This window comes from Excalfactoria chinensis, chromosome 5 (assembly GCF_039878825.1).
Source record: "Excalfactoria chinensis isolate bCotChi1 chromosome 5, bCotChi1.hap2, whole genome shotgun sequence".
Lineage (NCBI taxonomy): Eukaryota > Metazoa > Chordata > Aves > Galliformes > Phasianidae > Excalfactoria > Excalfactoria chinensis.
The window spans coordinates 11,278,679-11,302,255 of record NC_092829.1 but is presented as its reverse complement, the minus strand read 5'-3'; the positions used below and the strand labels follow the sequence as shown (position 1 = coordinate 11,302,255).

The following is a 23,577-nucleotide window of genomic DNA, read 5'->3' as shown; positions in this document are numbered from 1 at the left end:
TAAAAGAAATTTTACTAAGGTTTGGTTCACAAGCAATTGAGAGCAGTTGCTGCCGACAACAACCCTCCCTATGCTCACTTGAGAGAATTCCCCAAAATACACTAAAACCATTAATAAAAATATGCTAACATTGCTCCCAATTTCTATTGCCATAGCTACACAGAACAGCCACAGGGGTATACCGGTTTTCTTAGGTACAAGCATTTCAACTGTACAGGTATACCAGAAAATAACACACTATAAAAAGTTGAATCCCAAATGGTTGTATGCTAAAACAGGAACTAGTAATTATGTCCTACCTCTGTTTGTTGCTAAACAGATTTCCAGGAGTTGCATAAAGCCACAAAAATCCCATAAATTGGGATCAAAAAACTCAAAACAGCTCCTGCAATGGCTTAACATGACCTGTCCTGCTTCCCAATGCAGCATGCCAACAACAGTCAAATATCCCTGAAGCGTGAGTTCAGAGACTTCCTGAATGGTATCTAAGCATGCATTTCAATAGGAATTACTTCTTGAAAACCCAAATACAGATTTCACATGGGTCAGCCACCACAACTGCTTCTTAGTCAACGACCTGAATAATTTCAATGATCAAAAGAGAAGACACATCTTTAAAACAGAACTCCACGTAAAAACTTGATTCTTCCCTCTGCCTCTTCCTCTGTAAAGAATAAAATATGTATTTTGATATTGAATGCGAATTCTTTAGGATATACAAAAAATAAATAAATCAGATATTTCTTGATATATGTATCACTATATTACTCTGCTTCACAGAGCAGACAGAGTGGAATAAATTCTGCCTGAACAGTAAGAAGTTCTGGGGTATCACTGCACAGATTATCATTATTATTAATATTACTAAAGTCCTCTAATTGTATTATAGTCAATGACATAAATAGCACAAAACTAGGGAACAACATACATTCAAATTAACTGGACTGTCTCCAAGGAAGAAATTTAAAGCAAAAAATGCTTAATGTCAAGGACTAATATTTAATTGCAACAATAATTCCACCTAAGTAGAAAGCCCTCAAGCAACTTAGCAGCAATAGGGCCCTTGATTATTTCTATGCAGTGGAAAAAAATGAGGTCTATCAGTTCTGTTTATTTTTTGTTTTAACACTTTTGTCTACCCTCTGCTTTCTACACATATTACAACTCCAACATCATTTACCATTGCGTGCTGGCTGCTCCTTTCAGATAATTACAATCATTACAGGACAGCCCACATCTCTAATCACTGCACAGGCAGCAGATGCCATAGATGCTCCTCCCAGTGTCTGGGCTTTGCTAATGTAACTAATCCAAGCATTAAGTACCTCATCCAAACAGCGAGGTGATACAGAATGTAACCATACAAAGACACCACTGGCCTTGCATTCTGAAGGGCTTCCTACTCACACACATTCCTTACAACACTTACATGCTGTTAAAAATCCTTGCAAAATATCCCTACCAGAAAGCAGGGAGGAAGGAAAATATCCACAGCACCAAACAAGTTTGCACAGGCCTTAGGACCTGCTCCATGTTACACAGCAGCATATGTAGCTGCTGTCCTCAAAATGAGTTTAATTATACTTTCATCTCTTCTAATAACATAAGTGGGTTGACTATTTCAGCACCATGGCTTGAGCCACAAAACCCTTCAGGACCTTCATTTGAGCACCCAGTTGACACTACTCAGTGCATACGAATCTGCTAACAAGGGAATTGAGAGGACAATTTGGGCAGCTTTAAAGTAACTGCTGTTTTTCTCCAAATAACAGAAAAACAGTTTCTCCTAGCTTCTCCCCACACTAACGTATGTGTGCTTGAAAATGCTTCTTGGCACCACACCCTCACTAGTAGCACTTGGGATTGCTATCAGACCACCAAGAACATTCCCCCCCACCCTTCCTTCCCCTCCCTGCAATGGATATAGAAGTGTATACTCAAAGCATAACAATGCAGAAGACATCAGGCTTTAGCCATGAACAGTACGTACTTGTCTGAATACATATTCATACAAATATGTGTATATGTTTTGAAAAGCTTTTGCTATGAAAGCTTTAATTACGTAATGCAATGTAGGATTTAACACAGCTGGAAGGCCTTCCAAACTCACTCACCTTAAGACTACACCCCATTTAGTGGAGAAATCATAACCAACTTAGAAGAAGAGTCTAGACATTTTAGCTGAAATACTGGCAGTAATTCTAGACCTTGGAAGTGAAAGAGCAGGTTCCTCTTAGCCTCTTTTCATCTCTTGGCATTCATAGTTGGAGCCTCTGAGGGCTTAGGCTGCCAAGTTAACTCGAAGTGACAGTGCAGGGGTTTGAAATGGAAGCTTCTAATACATGCATTTATTAGGCTAGAGGTATAAAAAAGATGCAGAAATATAAGTGTATTTGGCCTCAGCACTGACCTTCCAGATGCTTGATAAAGTATACATAGCTTGATAGAGATGTACACAGATCACAAGGCACTGTAAACTGCTATGAAACTTTAATTACACTTCAGAACAAGCATGGTAGGCACACGACCCAGTAGTTCTGTTTGTTTTGGTGTTTATTTGCATGTTTGCAGGTGACAAAACAAACTAAAGCAAAGATTTGAAATATTTATTTTAGCACAGAGGTGCCAACTGTAAATGCATTGCTCCCTGCACTCCCAGAACACAATCAGGAAGAAAAAAATAACATTGAAGGATCTGCACTCCTGTTTTACTAGGACACTCTCTGCACAGTCAGGGTATAAGAAAGGGAAAAAAGCAGAAGCATGGCTTTTGACAAGACTGGTATTAATATTCGTATTAACATCCTGCTTCCCAGCTCTTGTACTAAAGAGTTTGCTACTTCCACAAACAGAACTGTTTTCCACTAGTCTGACAAGTCACCAGATACAGATTCCACACTGGAAGCACCCAAAGAATTCTTCCTTTGAGAACACAAGAGGCAGTACTGATAAGAGCACTGACTGTGGTCGTACAGGGGCCACTCCTGACACCTCACCAGTCCATCACTGTACAGCAGAGAAAACGCATTCTGGGAGTAGTAATGAGCAAAAACATGTTCAAGTTCTTTGTCATTCATCTGATCCAACATTTCTGAACTTGCTGGAAAATAAAGTTGTATCTTTATAGAACATGAAACTTTCCTCAAAGTTGCCAAGACTTTTGCTTTCCTCAAGCACAGGAGTAAGGCCCTGGTGGAACACATTCAAGCCGCATCACTACATTAACTTCCCAGCTTTAAAGCAGGTATACACTAAGACTAAGGCTGCAGTTTCAAAGAGTTAGCAGCACACCTTTTTGGTTGCTTGTATCATCAGAAAAAAAAAACACAAAACTTTGTATTCCTACCTCTGATCCACTTTCAGAGACACCGCAAAGTAAAGCAAACATTTATCACACTAAGCTGTTGCTTCACTTTAGTCTTCCAAATGCCTGAATAAAAGAAACTACCCCATTGTAATTGATCTAAAGGTTTAATAAGCCAGAGAAACAGGTTGTGTGACTCAGGCATCCTACAATGATGAATTGCAACATTATCTACCATCATGTTAAAAGCAGGACTTGCAATTTTTATTTTTACATAAAGCAGTGAGATAAAGGAAAAAAATGGTACTTAATGAATGCTTGCAGACCTCACTTTTATTCCCAAGAATCATCTAGGAATGAAGTCAGGAATAACTGTTTGAATGCTGACTTATAAAAAAGGCACAGAGAAGAGATACTGATCTGCAGCTGACTGCCATGTGAGAACACAACAGTCATTTTCTATGGCTTCAAGCTTTACATGGAACAGCTTCTTCACTGCAGCAGCACACAAAGCCTCTCCAATTGGGCAGACAACACCAGCTTCATTTGCTCCTGACTGACAGAATCAGATGCAGCATGCTCTGGACACTTCTCTATTTTAAGGAGTTAATATATTAATATGCTGCCAATGCAACTGTGCATAGCAAAGTGGAAGATTAGATGCTGTTGCTGGTCATCCACAGCAGACAGCTATTCTCTGTTTCTCACCAGACAACCCATGCTACTTTCCACAGGTCTAAAAATAATGCTCCAGCAAGCATAGGTCCTCGAAGAATGAATCCATCCATGCATAGCTGAGCTTCCTGCTGAGACACACTATTTGCAGAAGGTAGCTTCCAAAGCAAAGACTATCCAGCCACAAGATCATAAGCACAAGTATTAATGTCAGGAGTATCAAAACCCAGGCGGTATTTCATTCTTCATAGTGAGTAGCAGGAGTCATAAAAATGCTACTGGTTTAGAGATGTTAGCAATGGAACATCAAAGACTGTTGCAATACATTAGTTTCATCAGGTTCCTGAACATTTCTAGCCATGCCGTGTGAAAACTCATGGCCCACCCAGACTGCAGTTCTACAAGGCTATGCAGCATTCACCCAGAAGGTTGTGAGCCAGTTTTGAAAAGCCCATTTTATGTGTAAAACTAAAAGCTGAGTAAGACAAACGGGCCACAGGATTTTAAACACACAATAGCAACTATTTCCTAATAACACGTTCCACAAGAAACAAGCTGTGCAGATGCATTAAAGAATTGCTTTTGTATTGAGGGTTGAACTGGTAGAACTCAAATTAATAATTAAATGTGCAAGGGACCAGCAAAGACTAGAAGATATGAATATTTTAAGATATATCTTATATATAATACATGTAATATATATCTTACATAAATATAGTCTAAGATAATATATTTTATCACTGGTTTTAAAGAACTAAGAAGCCCAGATTTGTAAACCTCTTTCACACCATTAATAGTCAACAGATTGGTGACAAATCTTCATACTCCCATGTTATTCTGGAAGAGCAATTAAAAAAAAAACAGAATGAGGTGCGGTAATTTTCAGAGCAGAACAACCATTTTGCTGTGAACATTGAAATGCTGTCGACAAAAACAGAAAACTGTAACAAAGCCCTCCATATGCCTAGGCAGGACTCTTTACTTTCAGACAATACTTTTCCAAGTCGTAGTAGTCCACTGCGAAAGGAGAAAGACATTGAGAAGTGAAGGACAGGAAGCGCAATACTCTGCTACTCCTTCATTTAAGACCTGCAAACGGGTGAGACTTCTCAACAATCACCTCCTCCAAGCTCAGAGACTGTTGCCACATGCAGGATGTTAAGCAAAGGTGAGAAGAAAGCAGCATGAATGACTGTTGCCATTTAACCTAATTTGTTGCTCAGCATGGTGCTAATATGGTATGGGACACTCCTCTGGCCAGTCTGGGACAGCTGTACTAGTTCTGGACACCCCCTGCTCCCCATTGGCAAGTCAGTGTGAGAAGCTGAAATGTCCTTGGTTTAGTGAAAGCACTGCTCTGCAACAACTAGAACAGTTACCAGTGTTATTCTAAATCCAAAATAGTGCTATAGAAGCTACTAGGAAGAAAATTAACTCTATCCCAGATACTGAACAGGGTATTTCTGACAACACTCAACAAAACAGAAGAGACTGAAATAGGACTCAGAAAGATGTGGACACTGCGCGCAGGGATGAGGTTAGGAAGGCCATAGACCATCTAGGGTTTAACCTGTTAAGGAACATGAAGTCACCTCTAAACACATGAAGGGCAAGGTGACTAGGGTTACTCACTGTGGATTTATGAAGAGGAAGCCATGCTTGACCAATTGATAATATTTATCTCTATTAAGGCCTTTGAAACTGCTGCCACCACATACTCACTGACAGGCTGATGAAGTACCAACTAGATCAGTCAAGTGAGGCAGGCTACAAACTGGCTGAAATGCTGGGTTAAAAGGGTTGTCACGAGTGGCATATCCTAGAGTCAGTACAGGGACAAACACTATTTACTACCTTCTCTGCTGACTTGAACAATGGGACAGCATACATACACAAAATAAACCTTATCATTAAGTAAAAATAAGAGTGTCTCAGATGGGCCATAAAACCAATCCACCTCCTAGATGGCCTGGCTGGGGAGGAAACAGCCTGCACGTCATGCTTGGTTATCAATGACCCTTCCTCCTAGAGGAGCTCATAGCTTAAGAGGATCAAGTTACCATTGTAAAAGCATCAGTTAGACCCAGCATATCACAGATACTGCTCTGTCAGTGCAGGTTCCAAGGAAAGAAAACTTCATACCACACCCTTTACCTGCTCCACTAAAATAATACATGAAAACTAGTAGTAGGGCTATAAAGCACTAAGACAAAGGACAATCTCTCTACTTCTATTACTTGCTAAGAAATACAGGCAGTATTTACCAGGGACTTACTTTTATTGGGTTAAACAATTCAACCACATGCTAACATAAATATAAATGAATACAAACTATGAATTAAGCCACATGCAAAAGTTTAGAATCCAACTGCTAGCAAAAGAGATCCAGAGATGCATTCACTTCCAGTGCAGGTTACTGACACTCTTTGCAGAAGTCACTGCTAAGCACCTCATTGGAACAGATACAATTTATAGTCCACGCTCAGCTACAACAATTTCAGCCTACAATAACAGGCTGTAGGAAAACTCCAGTGGTTCAAGCACTGCTGTTCAGTCACTTCCAGAAGAGCTGAGTCACCTCTTCCAGAAATCAGGGACACAGAATAAAAAAATTAAGCCAGTATGTAAGTACTAATCTCTCATCCTCTTTGACCTGGTTTTGGCTGGGATAGAGTTAGTTTTCTTCCTAGAGGCTGCAACAGTGCTGTGTTTTGGAGTTAGGACAGGAATAACGCTGATAACACATCAATGCTTAGTCACCAGTGTTTACACCAAATCAAGGATTTATTTGCTCTTAACATTTAAGCCTGATGTTAGACTGTTAAAAGTCCTTCTGAAAAGTACAGGAAATCTCAAAATAGAAGTTCTACTCCATTTTGATTTTTAATAGGACATCAGCAACTAGAGTCCCAGAAACATGCTTTTTCCTTATGTTGTATTACCTAGATGTTTACAAGCTCTGAAGCTGTCCACATCTGTTCATATGTACACACAGGAGACAAAACCTACCTCAACCAAACCTTTCCCACCTCAGCATGCTTCAGCGCCGGGCTAGAAAGACAAGCAGAACTCTCCCTGCATCTCTGGCCTGGTAACAGATCCTAGAACTGAATGTGAGCCTTCGGTGCCAATTCTTCCCTACTTCAAAAAGTAAGGAACACAAGAGGCATGAGTAGAATTGCTGAACAGTATGGGAAGGATAGAAGACAGGGGTAGATTGAACAACCAGAATCGTCATTTGGTGGAAAAGCCAATGTAGGGCAAGTAGCTAAAAACAGAAAAAGGGAACAGAGAAGGTTACAGCAGACAAAGGGCGAGTACGAGAATGTAAAGCAATGTTAAAAACACTCTCGGGCACTGAACTTATCTTTTAATTACTAAAATACAAACCTCTTCTAAGTAGGGCTCCAAATAGACCATACTAAAGCTATACAACACCATTGGAGCACATTCAACATAACATCACAAAGTAATTTACTTTCAGAATTTACATTCAGTATTCTCAGTTAAAGTACTGTGAAGCTCCTGAAACAAGGCACATTCTCTAAGTTGCCTCTCTAAGTTGCTGGCAAAGGGTAAATAGAATTCAACTCATCTGATATGGAAAAAAAGGTACCATCACAGGTTCACAAGTCTACAGTGTCAGTAAAGGATGTTGAACCACTGCTACACACATCACAGCAAAGAACAAGTTCCATTATTCTCTCCTTAACCTGGAGCTACGATGGGTTCGATTGTATGCAACTATCACTGTGATACTGGGAAGCAGCCACTCTGCAGAGAAACTGTAAAGAAATCCCTACAATGAGCAAAGTCCTTCTTTGATCTGCTTACAAAGAACACTGACACCAAGTCCAAATAATCATTTGGAAACAAATCTCAAACGCATTCAGTTTTTTAGCTAGAATCCAAGAGAATACCCAGGGCAATAGTCTGACCTGGGATACTGAAGATGCTCCTAGATCTACATAATGCCACAGTCCTGTCAGTTTGACTTCTGTTTCGCTTCAGTCACTAATTAGATAATACATTCAAGACTGCCTCAAATCAATAACTTCTCACCAAAAGTTTAATTCAAAAGTAAATCAAAATGCTAAAGGGTAAAGAATAGTGGTTAAATCCAAGGCAACATCCCAAATCCAAGTATGTACTTTATAATCACTGTCACTTAACAGCTTGCTAATTCTGAACTACTATACTGAGAGCTGTAGTACTGTACATCCACCCTCACCCGCCTTCTGCAGAACTTACTTAGGCAGAAGGAATGCTGCTTACTATAAACACCTCGCTGATCTTCCAGGGAAGACAACTTACTAGCTGCCATGCAGGAAACAAGTCAGGCTCTTTCTTAATGATTAATAGAACCACTGCCTCTCCTTTGAACTAACTCCTCAACAACTATTTTTTTTTACTTTTCTGGTTAAGTAAGGGCAGAAAATAAGTAAATGGACTGTTAAACTTTACCTCTTTATTTTTGTTATTTCGTTGCTTTGAGTTTAGCTCTTCCTGAGGACTAACAGATCTTCTGCAAATTCATTCTGAGCAGAATTAGTGATAAAATATCGTGCTGTTTTTATTTCTGTTTCCATTATTAATCTCATGTCATCATAATACAACTTTTGGGAACGAAGCAAATTACCCAGCTAACTGCAGCTATCAGCACACAGACTAAACAGCCCAGGCCTCCAGAACTACTTGATGCTCGTACCACAGGCATTGGGACACCATCCATAGCAGTGGTCTACTAAATACTCACATGGTGACAGGGAAGCTACAGAATCCCCGTGATCTTTAATACTCACATTACCTCTTCCTTTAAGCAAAAACTACAACGCTCATTTATATCAAGGACCACCCAATATGTCAGTTAAACCCCATAATCGGCACCACTATGGTGAAGTATAACACTCTAGATACAGAGTTTTAGTGCCACAGAGGTATTTTCAACTGTACTTCAGCCCAGCTAGCTCAACATAACTCAAAGCTCTATCAAAGCACAAGCTTAAGCTTCTACCATAGTAGGTTACTTAATAGTGTAAAGTTATCTGGAAGCATTCCTGCCTTCCCACCATCACACCATTCCCTTCAGTTTGTATATTAAAATGCATATTACACTGTACATTTTATACCAGGAACCAGATGTGGGGCATTCAGAACAGCACAGCCATTTACCTACAGTAGTTTCAATACACTTTTTATTTGTTTTTTTAAACAAGCTTACAACTGAAAGCAGAAGCGTTGAGATGTCAAAGTAATGTTGCTAACACCCATGGAATGGAGGCATCATTTGAAGAGACGGGTGGTTATATTACACACTCTCAAAAGGGAGAAAGAACTTGCATGCAACTTCAATTCATGAGCAAAATTAAGTTCATAGAAGAGCAGGTACCAGGCTTCTCATCCCAAACTCCATGCTGCATAGAACAGCTTCCAAAAAGGAAAGCTGAGATTGTTGTGACAGCTCAGTGCTGTGTTTGGGCAGCAAATCAATTGCAAATCGAAAATTTAGGAAGTTGCTCAGAACTAAAGACAATTGCAGAACACAGGCTTCACTTAAGCAACCCGATGCGAGCATGGGCGGGAAGAGGATGAGGAACAGCTGTGCTAAGTTGGGTTTTCAGCAGCCTCGGGGGCGGGAAGCACCGAGCTGCCCAAGGAGCGACCTCCGTGCAGGCAAACAGCTTAAACGGTACTCAGAACTATTTGACGTTTGACCCAACTCTACGGTCGCCCCCCCCGGATCCAGTGCTGGTGAACGGGAGGGTCAGCGGGAGCGAAAGGAAGGAGCGGGCAGCGTGCGAAGCGCGGCACGCACAGGGATTACATCACGGGGAAAGCAGCTCCAAGACGGGCGTCCCGCTCCGGCCTTCGAGGGCGAGGCTGAAAAGAGAGGGTCGAGCCGGGCTCCCCACAGGCTCATCCCACCGGAGAGGCGGCGGAGGGAGAAACGCGGCGGCGGGCGGGAAGCGAGGGGGCGGCGAGGCCTGGGCCGGCGGAGCGCGCCCGCGGCGCAGGAAGGGAGGCGGCGGGGAGGGCCGCGGAGGGAAGGGCTCTGGGAACGAGCCCGCGGCGCGGGAGGCCGACGCCTGAGGGGTCCCCGGCACGACCTCCACTTACCTCCCGCGCGGAGCGGCCGCGGCCTCGGCTGCTGGGAGCGGCGCCGAACCCAGGCCGTCCCTCCGCCGGACGCCGCTGCCCGCGGGTGGGGAGGCGGAGAGCGAGTGAGGCCCAACCCCGCACGGCCAGCGCGCAGCCCCGCCCCCGTGCCGCTATTGGTCTAACCGCGGCCACAAGGCAAGCTCCACCCCCAGCGGGACGCTCAGCAACCAATCCGCTGGCTCTCCTGTAGGCCCTAAAAAAGGGCATGGCGGCACCCCCATTGGCTGGAAGGTATCTCACTTCTTCGGCAGCTCATTGGCTTGAGAGGTTTGCAATCTTGTCTCCTAAGCCCTTTGATTGGCCCATTCTAAGGAGAGGCGAGACCGTCTCGGGACTGCTCCTCGCGCTTAGCGGCCACTGAAACAGACGGGATTGGTTGCGGGAGGGTCCTGCCGCTTCTCATTGGCCGCCGCGCAGGGGCCGCTCAGGGCTGGCGCGCTGAGTCTCGGTGACGTTGACGTGACGACGTAACGAGTGGAGTGGCCTGCTTCCCAAGATGGCGGCGCGCAGAGCGCGGGGTCCGCGCTGTCGTTAGAGGCCCGGCGTTCCTCACCGCTCCGCTGTCCCGCACGAGGCTCGTGAGTACGCGAGGCGCGGGCGGCCTTCTCCTGGGCGTACGGAGGGCGGGAGTCCGGTCCTGAGGCACGGGAACGGCGGGGAGCGGGGGCACCGGGTGTCTCTGTGAGCGGGGGAGGTGGGACGGAGCCGGGTGCGAAGGCCGCTCCTTGAGGGGAGTGCGAGGGAGCCGTGATCGGAGACCCGAGGGCTTCTCGGGGCTGGCGGGGGCCGTAGGGGGCGGCCCCGGTGCGCTGTGTGGCGGGTGGGGGTGCGCGGAGGGGCGGTTCGCTGGGAAGGTTTTCGGGCTGCAGGGGCTCTGCACGCGGAAGTGCCTTCGCCTCTGACAGAAGCGGGCCCGGCTCTTTAAAAAGCTCGTTAAAAGTCACGGCCACGAGTGGGGAGCAACCGGAACGGCTGCAGCGCCGTCAGGTTGGGTAAATGAGGGGGGAGCCGGAGAGAGCTGTAAGCGGCTGTTGGCGTGTGTGTGACAGCAGTCAGAGGGCTGTGTCAGTGGCACGGGGAGATGTGGAGGCCCTTCAGTGCAGCAGGAGGTGCTTTCCTTCCTTCCTTCCTTCCGACGGAGAAACTTTCCGAGATTAAGAGAGGCAGGTTATTGTCGTGTTTGTTCTTCTGGCTGTTCGTCTGTCCTGCCGTCCATTTTCACAGTGGAAACATCTGGAAAATCAAACTTGATCACATTTTAGCAGGCTTACACCTGGGTCTTCCTCTGACAGTTTTGCTTGGAGGAAATCTGTTGCATTGTATTGTAATTGGCATTTGTTAGTGGAAACTTTGCCAGTGACTGTGTGCGTGGTGATTTGGGCACACTATCTGTAGTTTATTGAATTATAATAGAAATAGACTCGTGCCCAAAAGAAACAAAGGCACCAATACAGTCCTCAGTCCCTCTGTAAATTGTGGAAGGGATGAACACGGCTCACAATCCCAACACCAGAAAGCTCTCTGCAGAGCTTTGTACTGCCTGTGTGGATACATGAAATGCTGGTCAACACAGACTGTAATCTGCTGCCTTACTTTGGTGGTGATTGTAGGTGGCACCTTACCATACAGATCTATATCAGTTGTCTTGTTCTTCATATATGAAAGAACATGCATCTGTACTCTTTGTTTTTTTTTCTTATGTAACTCAAGTGCTGATCATTTAACAAAGGTTTTATCCAAGTGTTGCAATTCTGGTAATGTTTCCAAGAGACCCACTGGGTGTTTAAATTGCCTTTTAGGTTGACCTAACATATGTGTCCTGGTTATAAAGAGTGATCTGATTTCATCTCCCTCTTTCAGCTGTTCAAATCTTGCTGCTGCCATCACTAAATTGTTTTGTCTTATTTTATGGACAAAATAGATTAAAGTTGTTCTACAGAAAAGGAGCAGGTGCTTTTGATAAAACGTTGAAGTTCCTCTATCAAAGAACAACAAAAAGAATCATATATAAGTCTAGTCTTTGAATTGCATCTGTATTATGTCAGGAAGATGAGAACATGGTTAAATATTACTTGTCTATGAGCATGGGAAAAAGAGTCCCCTCCATTTTAACATAAGTTCTTTTTTGCTTTTCTTAAAGGTTCTGAAGCTCCGTACTGGAAACTTTTTTGAAAACGTATCAAGCAAGATCAGTTCTAATAAATGAAGGAGAATAAAGAAAATTCCAGCCCTTCTGTAAACTTGGCAAATCTGGACCATACAAAGCCATGCTGGTACTGGGATAAGAAAGATTTGGCACATACACCTTCACAGCTTGAAGGGCTTGATCCAGCCACCGAGGCACGGTACCGCAGGGAAGGAGCCAGGTTCATATTTGATGTGGGAACACGTTTAGGGCTGTATCCTTTAAACTCCTGATAGAGTGAAGTCTTAATGAACGGGGGTTTTAAGAGTTAAATGTTGCAGAATATGTATAGTTAGTTATTCAAATGTTTCTTCATCACAAATCAAAAATATTTTTGAAAGTTACTTCATAGTTTTAGCCATTTGTTGGGTAATCAAGGTGTTTTCTGACCCCCTTTGGTAATAGAGAAGCAGGAGAGTTTAGTTTTGTCAATTATGGGTATTCTGGCAGTTACCAGATATGGCCTCTTACTTGATTTCTCAAACTTTGAATTTTGTGTTTATTTTTCTATATTGCTTAACTTTGGAGATTCTAACCTGTGATCCACCACCCCCCACTTTGTTTTTCTTATAGGTTGAGATCTACAACTTTGTGTATGTTGGTAGTTTCTCCCCATTGTCTCACCCCATGGATACCACTCAAACTTTTTGCTTGCTATATCCCTGCTACTTCTTTTAACCCCATGAGTTCTTTGTGTAATAAATCTTGAAGATATAATTTTGCATTTATTCTGGTGGAGAATAGTAGGGAGCATGTTCAGGTTGAAGCTGTATTTGTAGGTATGAATATTCAGTAACTATTTTCTGCAGTAACAGTTTCATGAGACGTGATACTCATACATAGTGATACTTTTGCTCCTGTTTGTTCTTACCTCTGCTTTTGACTTTCTTGAGGCTGGTGGTGCTTATCATGCAGATGACCATGCATAGTTGTGATATGGACTTTTCTTACTCCCAGTAAATGCTTTAGGTATCGGCTGCATCTGGATGGAATTTGCAGTCCTAAGGGCGGTGTGGCTTCTGTTTCTCTTTTAATTGCAGTGTTTTTCGGCCAGTCACTGAATGGACAGTTCATTGAGATATTTGATATATCTTAGTGTATCTTTTTCATTGGGTGTATTTGGTTTTACATTTGTTCTATGACTTGTTTGAAGTTCCTTATCCTGCACCACAGACACTATGATACTCTAGCAACAGGAATAATTTATTTCCATCGGTTTTATATGTTTCATTCCTTCAAACAGTTCCCAAGATATGTAAGTATTTTCAATATTGATTATCTAATACTGTGAGTATGTGAAGGGTAGGCTATCTGAAATGGCTACAAGTCGAGGGCATTGCTCCTTGCACAGCTCTCGCTGAATAAAATGATTAAAAATTAACTTTTTATCTCTTAATCAACACAGCTCCTGTTTGTTCACACATTTTTTATGGTTGGAAATGTGTTTGTGTTGGTAACATCTTGCTGATGCTTTTCTGTCACAGCTGAAAGAAGGCAAATTCTACTTAGGGTCTTTAACCAAGAAATAACGTTCTATCAAATGGTCAGTCCTTCGAATTCTGTGTTTTTCTTTAAGAATGAAAAGCTTGAATTAGCAGCACAGTAATATTAGAAGTTAATGTGCTTATTAAATCTTTTCTGGGAAAATTCTACACATCTGTTAATGGAAATTGACAGTGCTTTGCTAATGTTGTACTGTGCTGAATATGCGGGCAACTCTTTGAAAGCACTTTTATTTTTTAGGTGACAGGAGCCTGCTGTCTCTTCCTGGCAGGGAAAGTTGAAGAAACACCTAAGAAATGTAAAGATATAATTAAAACAGCCCGTAGCTTGCTAAATGATGTGCAGTTTGGACAATTTGGTGATGATCCAAAGGTAAAAAATACTCACATTGAACTCATTTTCATCCCATTGTACCCAGCAGCACGACATGCCTTAAAACACTGATTGGTTTCAGTTGTTGCAAATTTCACATTCAACGTGCGTTTATGGCTCTTTTGGGTAACGTAGTAGGTAATTGTGGAGATAATTCTTGTTAATAGAGTTCTTGCTAATACAAGTAAAGACTACTGCAGTAAGCGTTTATATTAATAGCTTATATTCGATTTCATCTGAGCTCTGGTATTATTTTGCAATTTCAATCTGGAATCAGGTTGTGGTCAGAGCTAGAAATGCCATCGGGACATCAATCACGCTGGGCAGGCTTAACAGTGCCTTTAGGAAAGAACCAATTGAAAGTCTCAGGTCAAATCAGAGCATCATCTCAAATGTTTTAAGGTTCCTGTTTATAATACTTAGCTTAGCAAAACTAAGTGTCTCTCAGAATTGTTGCAAATGGTTTACTGTAAATGCGAGAGAGATACAAAACTAGAGAGAGATGGTGAAAACTTAGCTTTTTTCTTTTGTATATTGAGCAGTTTTGTGCCATATTTACTTCAGTTTTTTGTTGCATGTAGGAAAAGGAATTTAAAACACAACTTCTGCCCTTCTGCCCCAAATAACTATGAAGAAAAAGTATCCAGGTTTAAAACAGTGTTTAAGTTGGAAAGGTTTCTATTCTCCTTGGAGACAAACCCTAATCAAGCTAAAGCTGACAAACACGTTTGCATAGAGATGCTCTGTAGTCATACTTTATACCAGCATAAAACATCTGTGAGTAAAAAAAGGAATAATATTGTGGTTACCTTGTTGTGTGTTGTAGGAAGAAGTGATGGTCCTTGAAAGAATCTTACTACAAACAATAAAGTTTGATTTGCAAGTGGAACATCCATACCAGTTCCTTCTCAAGTATGCTAAACAACTCAAAGGTAAAATGCTGCAGGGTGAGATAGTGCTGCCTGTTCTTAATTTTTGATGTTTTATTTACATTAATAGTGCAGGTATGTTCTTCTCCAAACTGTTTGCTTTTCTGATAACTTTGTTTCTTTTACCTCCTCTGATTGCTTTTCAGGAGACAAGAATAAAATTCAGAAGTTGGTTCAAATGGCATGGACGTTTGTCAATGACAGGTGAGATGATACCCAGAGACGTGTTGGAAATTAAATGGTTACTGTTGCTTACTCTATTCTGTGTTGAGGTATTTCTCTTGCTTATTGAATGCTTTCTGCTCATAATAAGGACAGCTGAGTTATTTTTTGATCTAGGTATTTTTTTGCTATTTATCTTTACCATATTCTTTCCATTGAGCAGAGCATCTAGGATGACTGCAGAAGTAGTCCATTAAAACCTTGATATTTTATGGGAATGACTTAATATTGCAGTCAGAAATGAACAAACAAAACAAGATGTTTATTGAAAAGACCAATACAAATTATAGATGTCAAGACAGAATCTGGCTTCTTGCCCACCTGAGACATGTAGCTTATTCTGTTTGTTGCAGGGGAGTTGGACTAAATGATATTTAAGGTTGACTTCCAACTCAATAGATTCCATGAATCCAAATATGCTACTGGATTGCATGCCAGAGGATAGCAGCAATACTCTCCCAAGCTTTGGGCAGTAATCTATTTGGGATTATGTGGTGTTCATGAATTCTTAAGTATCCCATTTGCCTTCAGTCATCTGTAGCCTGCTGGAGAGAAAACTGATTTCAACTACTGCATATGATACTATTTTGCTGCATTTAAGGAAATAGTAACAAATACATCAGTGAACTGTCAGGAACTTAGTTGGCTTGTTCCTTTGGGGAGAAAAAGGGAAAAAGGAAAAGAAACAGGAATGTTATAACTTACTATTAAAAACCAGTGGTTTTGATTATGACACGAATGTACTCATTTACTATCCATAATATCAGTTAGTTTAGTATTAACTTTGAGAAAGGCTGTCTAGGAGATAACCTGGATTAACGTGTTTTGAAAACTTAGATCCAGCTTGCTTGACAGCTTGCTTCACAATTTCATGGCAGCTGTTCTGCTTTTTTAGTATTTTACATTTGTTTGTAAAGTGTTTGGAAAATCTAAGATCCAATTGGAGCATCAATCCCTAAGCAGTGAAGTGCAGTGATGGCACACTTCAGTAGCAGTGAACATAAATACTGTGTTTAGTTAACACTGCAGGTGAGACTGCTTTGCCGTGTGGCTGCCCACACTGGAATATAACACTGCCTGTTTCACTCCCATGTTGCGCTAGTTTTCTGTTTCGGAATTCCAAACTCGGTAGAGTGTGGTGTAGTACTTGTGCAAGCATCTGCTCTTCGTATTATGTATGTCTGAAATTGCTGTGGTAAAACAGCACAGTGAAGGAACAGCTTAGTTTTGTAAACTCATTGCGCTTAAGTGGCTGTTTGTAGGTTTCTCTGTTCAATTTGTCTGCGATGTTTAAGTGCAGTGAGAGTCAATGCTGTTAGTAATAGCTGTTGTAAATGAAATTTCTGTTTGCTTTTTTGTATCCCAGCCTCTGCACTACTCTGTCACTGCAATGGGAGCCTGAGATCATTGCTGTTGCAGTTATGTACTTAGCAGGCCGTCTGTGTAAGTTTGAAATACAGGAGTGGACTTCAAAACCAATGTACAGACGATGGTGGGAGCAGTTTGTCCAAGATGTTCCTGTTGATGTTCTGGAAGGTATGAGAAACATTTGCCAGAAAGAGAGGAGTGTTTCTTTCAACTGCATGATCTAAATCATAAGGAAATGCAAATTGCTTTCTTTATGGGCCTTTAGTGCTACGTCCTAACCAGATTTGTAACTGAACTTTTTAAATGGCCATTTTAGACTGGTTATCATAGTTAGTCTTCTGATCAGTGTTTGCTTTACTAATTTGTTTCGTTTATAACACAGCTAATTAGCTGCTAATATGTGATGTGTTGTTTTGCTGGGAGTATTTGTTTGTTTGCTTTAAGTTATTATTCCTTTTCTCCCCATTTTTAGATATGCAGTTCTGTGAGCACTGGAACTAATGCAGCCTGCTTTCTAGCAAATTACACTAGGGTTGCAGTCACCGAAGTTTATTTCCAGTAAAAAGCTTAGTTAATTATGGTGAGTTAAGTGTACATTTGTACATTATGAGTTGATTGTAATTGAGTTCTATTTCTTTCTTTTTAAAGACATCTGTCACCAGATACTGGATCTGTACTCACAGGGAAAACAGCAAATGCCTCATCATACTCCTCATCAGCTGCAGCAGCCACCGTCTCTTCAGTCTACACCTCAGACACCTACAGTGCAACAATCACAGCAGTCCCAGGGTTCAGAGCAATCGCAGACTCAGCAGCAAAAAGAGCCACAGCAGTCATCACAACAGCAGCAGCAGCAGCAGCAAACACAAGCACCGCAACCTAAAAAGCCTTCTCCTCAGCCAAGTCCTCCCAGACAGATTAAAAGACCAGCAGTAAGTTTAACTTTGATCTTCAACTTGCATTTTATTTTTAAGCTCATCTGATGTCACTTTTATTTAAAGGCTGTGTTGTGCAGCAGATTTGTTTGCTTTAAGAATCATCCTGGTAATTAATTTTTTATGGTAGACTTCTGTTAGTTGTATGGTAAGTATGTTAGTGTAGAACAGCCTTGACAGTTTTGGCATACCGGTATTCTCATTTCACTTGAGGCAAAACCAAGTGGACAGACATTTAAGTCAACATCAACTACTGAGGTTCGTGGTTCTGTGCCATCTAAATTTGTCGTGTTGCTGTTGAGCAAACTTAGTTAAGGAAAGGTCTCTATTTTCTATTACCACCTCGTTGAAAATAAGAAACTTCATGAGCAATAGAATAATACTGTAGGTACTCCGCATGCTTTTACAAGGTCTTTAACAAGTTATAGCTTACAAGGTATAGCTTGCTACTGGAGGAAGAAAAGCTGTGCTGTGCATTGTGTAGTTCTTGCACTGAGTACTAACTTTAGAGATATTCAGGATAGAAGGCTGATTAAATGTGTTCAAGAGCTTGAAAACTGAGAGAGATCTTTATAGACAGTGTGTGTATTGGTTTTCTTGCTTTTTTCTTCTGTCAGCACAAACTCTGCTTGGGTTGTTGGATCTGTAGGGCAGGAAAGTCTTTTCTTTTATTCAACAAGAACATGTAGGATTTGGGCACATTAGAAATCATAGACAATAACTGGGATTTCTCCAGGTGTCTCCATCTCAATTGGAAGCTCTTAGAAATACTTGTTCTGAAAATCTTCATTTAAAGCACTACTGACTGCACCCCATCCTATGCATTAATGAACTTTCTGATGGAACAAAAACAGTGCCTTCAGCATGAGCATTGCCTGTTGCTCTTTCCTCAGTTAGATGAACCATAAACCTGTTTGAAAATGTTTGCCTCCTTCTATAAATAAGGCTTTGCATGGCATCTCCTTCACATTGTATGGAATATAAATAGACTTTGTTCCCAGAGGCTAGATTTTCCATTTACATGAGCTCCTAGAACTCCATTATTACTTTGTACCGAGCCAAGATATTTTCAAGCAGCTGAGGCATTGGCCTGTGACTTACAAGTCCATAGTAGCTGCCTCAAGCATATGCACATCCTCTGCATCTCTAGTGTTGAAGAGCACTTGAGTGTTCAGTTGATATTGCTAAAAATACACTCATAAGCCATTAGACAGTAAGCTCAGTTTGATTAAACCAAACATTATTAGTGGTAACGCTTTTACTGCATGTAGAAACAGCACTAAATGAGTAGTTGTGTTATTATGTGGATTAAGCTTTTTATGAATATAGTAAATAACAATTAGCATGCCAATAACACTCATGTTAACTCTGGTCCAGTTGTTCCGTCCTTGTGGTGACTGTGACATAAGACTTAGTGACATAAGACTAAGCTTGTCCTTAAAAAGCAGGGAAGCAGCCAGAAGGTGGCTGGAGATAAGTTGAATTGACTGTCAAAGTGATACAAGATTGAAGTAGTCTTAAGCAGTCCTCGGACACCTTTAGACAGCAGAAATTATGAGAATCCTTGGCAGAATGAAGAGGAATTTGCTGTTCTAATTGGAGTGAAATGCTGTTCCATTCTTCCTGCAGAAATTGAAGTGATGGGAACTGAGCAACAGTTGGTGAGGGCAGAACCACGAGACCTAATATTCCCTCTGTCATTCAAAAACCATGCACCCTTCTAACTTTTATTTGAATTTGAAATGGCTTTCTACAAACAAAGAAAGAAGTTGTTTCCAGTTGTGCTTGCTGTTTAGGATTTTGAAATGCTTTGTGTTTTGCAGTGCTTGTATCCACCTTTCTTTTTTTTCCTCTCTTCTTTATTTTCAATACAGGCTGTCTCTCCAAAAGAAGAAACAAAGACAACGGGTAAATGCTAATATTTGGTTCCTTTCATTTTATGTAAGCAGTGCAGTCCTGAACTCTTTTAATACCAATGCTGTATCTGTAAATGCATACTGACAATATATTTTAAATGTTCCCAACTGCAAAGCTTGTAAAAATGGAACATAACCAAGCCCCAGTAGTCCCTCACTACAATTTATGCAGTAGACCTCTCACTAAACTTTGCTACTCTCAACGTACAACTCTTCATCATTTGGAGCAGTGCTTCAGCAAGCAGTGGGACCCTGAAATACCTGAAGATGCCATGCCACTGAATATCTGCACTAATAAGACTTCTGTTGGTAATTAGTGACATTTTAATTGGTTGCTGGCATGGCTAACAGTAAAAAGTATCTAGCACGTTTGCGTAGAGTAGTGTGACAGATGGTAACTGTTAGAATGGCGCTGTACATGGACTTTGGAAAGCATTGCAGAGCCACAGCTAATCAGGAACTTCCGAATGTGTTTCAGAACCACCACCGCCATCAAAAATTCCTAAAATCGAATCTTCACATCCACCAATACCTCCTCCACATCCACCTCCAGGTAAGCTTCGATGTTCCCAAACACATTTACTCTTGCAGTTTATCTTTCGTTCGTGTGGTTGGGTGGGGAGGAATTTGTTGCCTTGATGAAGTAGCTTGGCAATTAAATGCGTTAGGTAGATAAGCACAAGAAGGAATTTCATTTTAGTAGTATGGGCTTTTCCAAATAGAAGGAAAAAAGTTATGGTAGAAATAAGACCATACTTTGTGGGCCAAAGCTTTGACATTTAAAGGTGTAGAAGAATGAAGCCAACTCTCCAGCATGCAAAATATGACTGACTAGCAGGCCTAGGACTTATGATCTGGAAAAGGATGGCAGATGCCTTACTGTCAGCATAGCTTCCTACTGCCCTATGGAAGTCCTGCATGCTACATCTTTAATACAGAAATTTTACTTCAGAATAGTAAAGTGGATGCTTTGGTGTGTCCCAAAACTGGGCTCTGTCTAACAGAGAGCTTTAGCACTGCACACATCTTACCTTCACAAATAAAGTGTACTTGCTTGCTTCCTTGACACATTAGCTACCCTTTTACTGACCCTTAAATATGACATACAGAGCACGGTCTGTAATGTAACTCTAAGATGGCCTCTTCTAGCAAGAGCAAAAAACTGTACTCTGCACATTTTTTCCTGCATTTGTTGAGAACTACTTAAGAACAAAGCGATTCTTCCAGAGATCACATTCGTCATTCATTCCATCGTTAAATATTGAAAGCACATCTTAAATCCAGAGCGATAATGGCATTCAGCAAATGGAGAAATGATTGCCTGTTATAATGTGGGAGTTACGAGTCCTGGAAATGGCGTGCACCACAGCCAGCATCCCCACCTTGCATCATCTAATGGCACAGCTGCCCTAGTGGGCAGTTTTGCTGGTAAAATGATGGCAGTGGAGATGAGGTAGATCCTTTTTATGCAGGTAATGAACTTGTCTCCTTTCCTACCTAAGCTTTTCCTCTTAAGATTAGTTGATGTGAGCACGGCATTGTATAAGCACTGATACATTTTAACAGCCTTTGGAGGCCCTCTCCTGCCTGTCCTCTGAGGAAACAGCTGTTGAAAGCTAAGAGTATTTATTGACCAAATGAATAAAAGGACTGGAAGGCTTTATCTCAAATAGTGTTTAGCTGTGTCAGTTTGGTTGGTGGATGTCACTGGAAGTGACTGCCTGCTTCTAACTAACTTTTCTTAGCTGAGCAATGTTTTAGGTGCTTATATGTACAAAGAAGTTGAACATCAGAAGCCCAAAACCTTTTTGCTTGGGTATTTTGATACAGACTGTGTGACTGTACAGAGACAACATTGCCTTTAGGTTAGCCATCTTACTGTAGAATTCCTTACTTTACAAAGTCTGTATTAGAAGGGAAACATATCCTTATTTGAAGGCTATTTAAAGCACATTCTTAGTGGAAATGGCCAAGTATAATTCTGTGAAAATCTGACCTTTTTGTGAACTTCCTCAGACTGTCATATATTGAGCTCCCTGAAATTCATCAGCATACAAAGCTGATCAGATTTCATGTTCTAAGTAATCTACAGCAGTTTTTTACTTTTTTTTTTTTTCCATTAAAAGGCTTGAGACTTTGGCCTGTATTACGTAGTGCTTCACGACATGAGAGTAATCCCAGGCCACCTCCTGGAGTATAAAAGGGCAGAAAGGGGATGCACAGACTAAAGAAGGTGGAAGCTCTTACCAAAAGATCTCTGCTATCCTGGCTCTCAGGACTTTTTAGAAGTCTACTAGTTGTGATTTTCTCCTTCCAGTCAGCTGACTGTAGAACAATATTTAAATTAAAGTAGTAGGAGGGAAGGAAGATGCATTTGAGAGGGGGAAAAAACTGACCTTGGATCTTTGTTCTGCAGTTTAGTTATTTTCTAATGACAGAACGAGGTCTGACTGTGTACCATTTGGCATACAGAGGCTTAGGAAATTGTTGAGTGCTCTTTTGATAAAATAACTGGAATACAGATGTTTTAAGAAGCTGTTGCAACCATAAATGACATTTTCTCTTCCAGAGCGCAAGCCTCCTTTGACAACCGCAGTTTCCATGGGAGAAGCAGAGCAATCTACTACTGTGGACTCGGTTGATATGCCAAAGGTCCAGATTCCTCCCCCTGCTCATCCTGCCCCGGTGCATCAACCTCCTCCGCTGCCGCATCGCCCCCCACCCCCACCCCCCACCAGTTACATTACAGGAATGTCTACTACAAATTCGTACATGTCGGGGGAGGGTTATCAAAGCCTTCAGTCCATGATGAAAACAGAAGGACCAACTTACGGAGCTCTGCCACCAGCCTATGGACCCCCGACTCACCTACCGTACCATCCTCATGTCTATCCTCCCAATCCCCCGCCACCGGTTCCCCCTCCACCTCCTGCGTCGTTCCCTCCCCCCAACATCCCACCTCCTACTCCTGGATACCCTCCTCCACCTACATACAATCCTAATTTCCCACCTCCCAGGCTGCCTCCCACTCACGCAGTGCCGCCTCATCCACCACCTCCAGGGCTGGGAATGCCCCCAGCCAGTTACCCCCCTCCCACCGTTCCCCCTGGCGGGCAGCCACCCGTACCACCTCCCATCCCACCGCCTGGGATGCCGCCCGTAGCAGGACTCGGACGTGCTACGTGGATGAGATAGCATGAGGTGATTTGCACGGTATCCCTTTGTGTTGAGTAGGCAGGAGTAGCTAGCAAAACCTACTTTGTAAAGACGAGGAGGGTAATTTGTATAATTTAGATGAAGAAATGAGACGGTGAAATGAAAATTTAGCTGATCTGTTTGCAGTCTTGTTTATGGTGAGTTACATAGGCTTCTAGATTTTAATGAGCTCTGCAGTATCTATTCTAACTTTATACGTTTGTCTTAAGTTTAAATTGTCTTGAGTTATTCCAGCACTGGATTACTTTGTACTAGCAAAAATGTTAACCAGCCATATTGGCTCAATTATATCAGTAAGAAGTAAATTTCCTTCTAGAAATCAGTGCCTATTTTTGAGTATCAGAATAGCCAGATACCATGAAATTTCATCTATCATAAGAAACTTCATTTTTAGTAATAATTAAAAACAACACAATGTCGAGCATAAAAGCTACTTTATTTAAGGAGAGATTCTGAATGCTGACTGACTGGAATCGTTTTGAGGTGTTTTGCCTTGCTGATATTTTTGTTTTGGAATGTACCGGTATCTTAAAGTATTGTTATGTTTACACCTATTTGCAAAGTCCTGTACATAATATATATATTTTCTAAGTGTGAAAGTCTGAATGTAACAACCTACTGTGATGTACATCCTGGTTATAAATGGGACTAACTCCATTCACATCATCTACCCAAATAAAATTGGTTCTGAATTCAGTGGGTTTCCAGGTGTGTCGCGGCACTCGGAGTTTGGCTCTCACTGTAGGGTATCCCAGCTGCCGCCTCCCAAGTCTTATTCATCAGCTTATTGAAA

The 23,577-nt window shown here is 41.7% G+C and overlaps 2 protein-coding genes across 3 annotated transcripts in view; one reads left to right on the top strand and one right to left on the bottom strand.

Annotated features, from left to right (window-relative positions):
* Window positions 1-10,229, bottom strand: part of SETD3 (SET domain containing 3, actin N3(tau)-histidine methyltransferase) — a 53,402-nt gene extending 43,173 nt beyond the window's left edge. The window contains exon 1 of the mRNA XM_072338797.1: window positions 10,097-10,229. The gene's annotated coding sequence lies outside the window, so the exon portion shown is untranslated. The remainder of the gene's footprint in view (window positions 1-10,096) is intronic.
* A 370-nt stretch (window positions 10,230-10,599) lies between these two features.
* On the top strand, window positions 10,600-23,479 carry CCNK (cyclin K). Of its 2 annotated transcripts, none has more exons than XM_072337625.1 (11): window positions 10,600-10,716; window positions 12,279-12,537; window positions 13,497-13,578; window positions 14,067-14,198; window positions 15,025-15,130; window positions 15,274-15,331; window positions 16,716-16,885; window positions 17,366-17,649; window positions 19,527-19,560; window positions 20,047-20,121; window positions 22,138-23,479. In XM_072337625.1, the coding sequence occupies exons 2-11, from the start codon at window positions 12,341-12,343 to the stop codon at window positions 22,761-22,763; spliced, it is 1,764 nt and encodes a 587-aa protein (XP_072193726.1). In that variant the 5' UTR covers window positions 10,600-10,716; window positions 12,279-12,340; the 3' UTR covers window positions 22,764-23,479. The 2 variants fall into 2 exon arrangements, with proteins under 2 accessions (XP_072193726.1, XP_072193727.1); XM_072337626.1 differs by having other exon boundaries at window positions 10,623-10,720.
* Window positions 23,480-23,577: the final 98 nt, after the last annotated feature.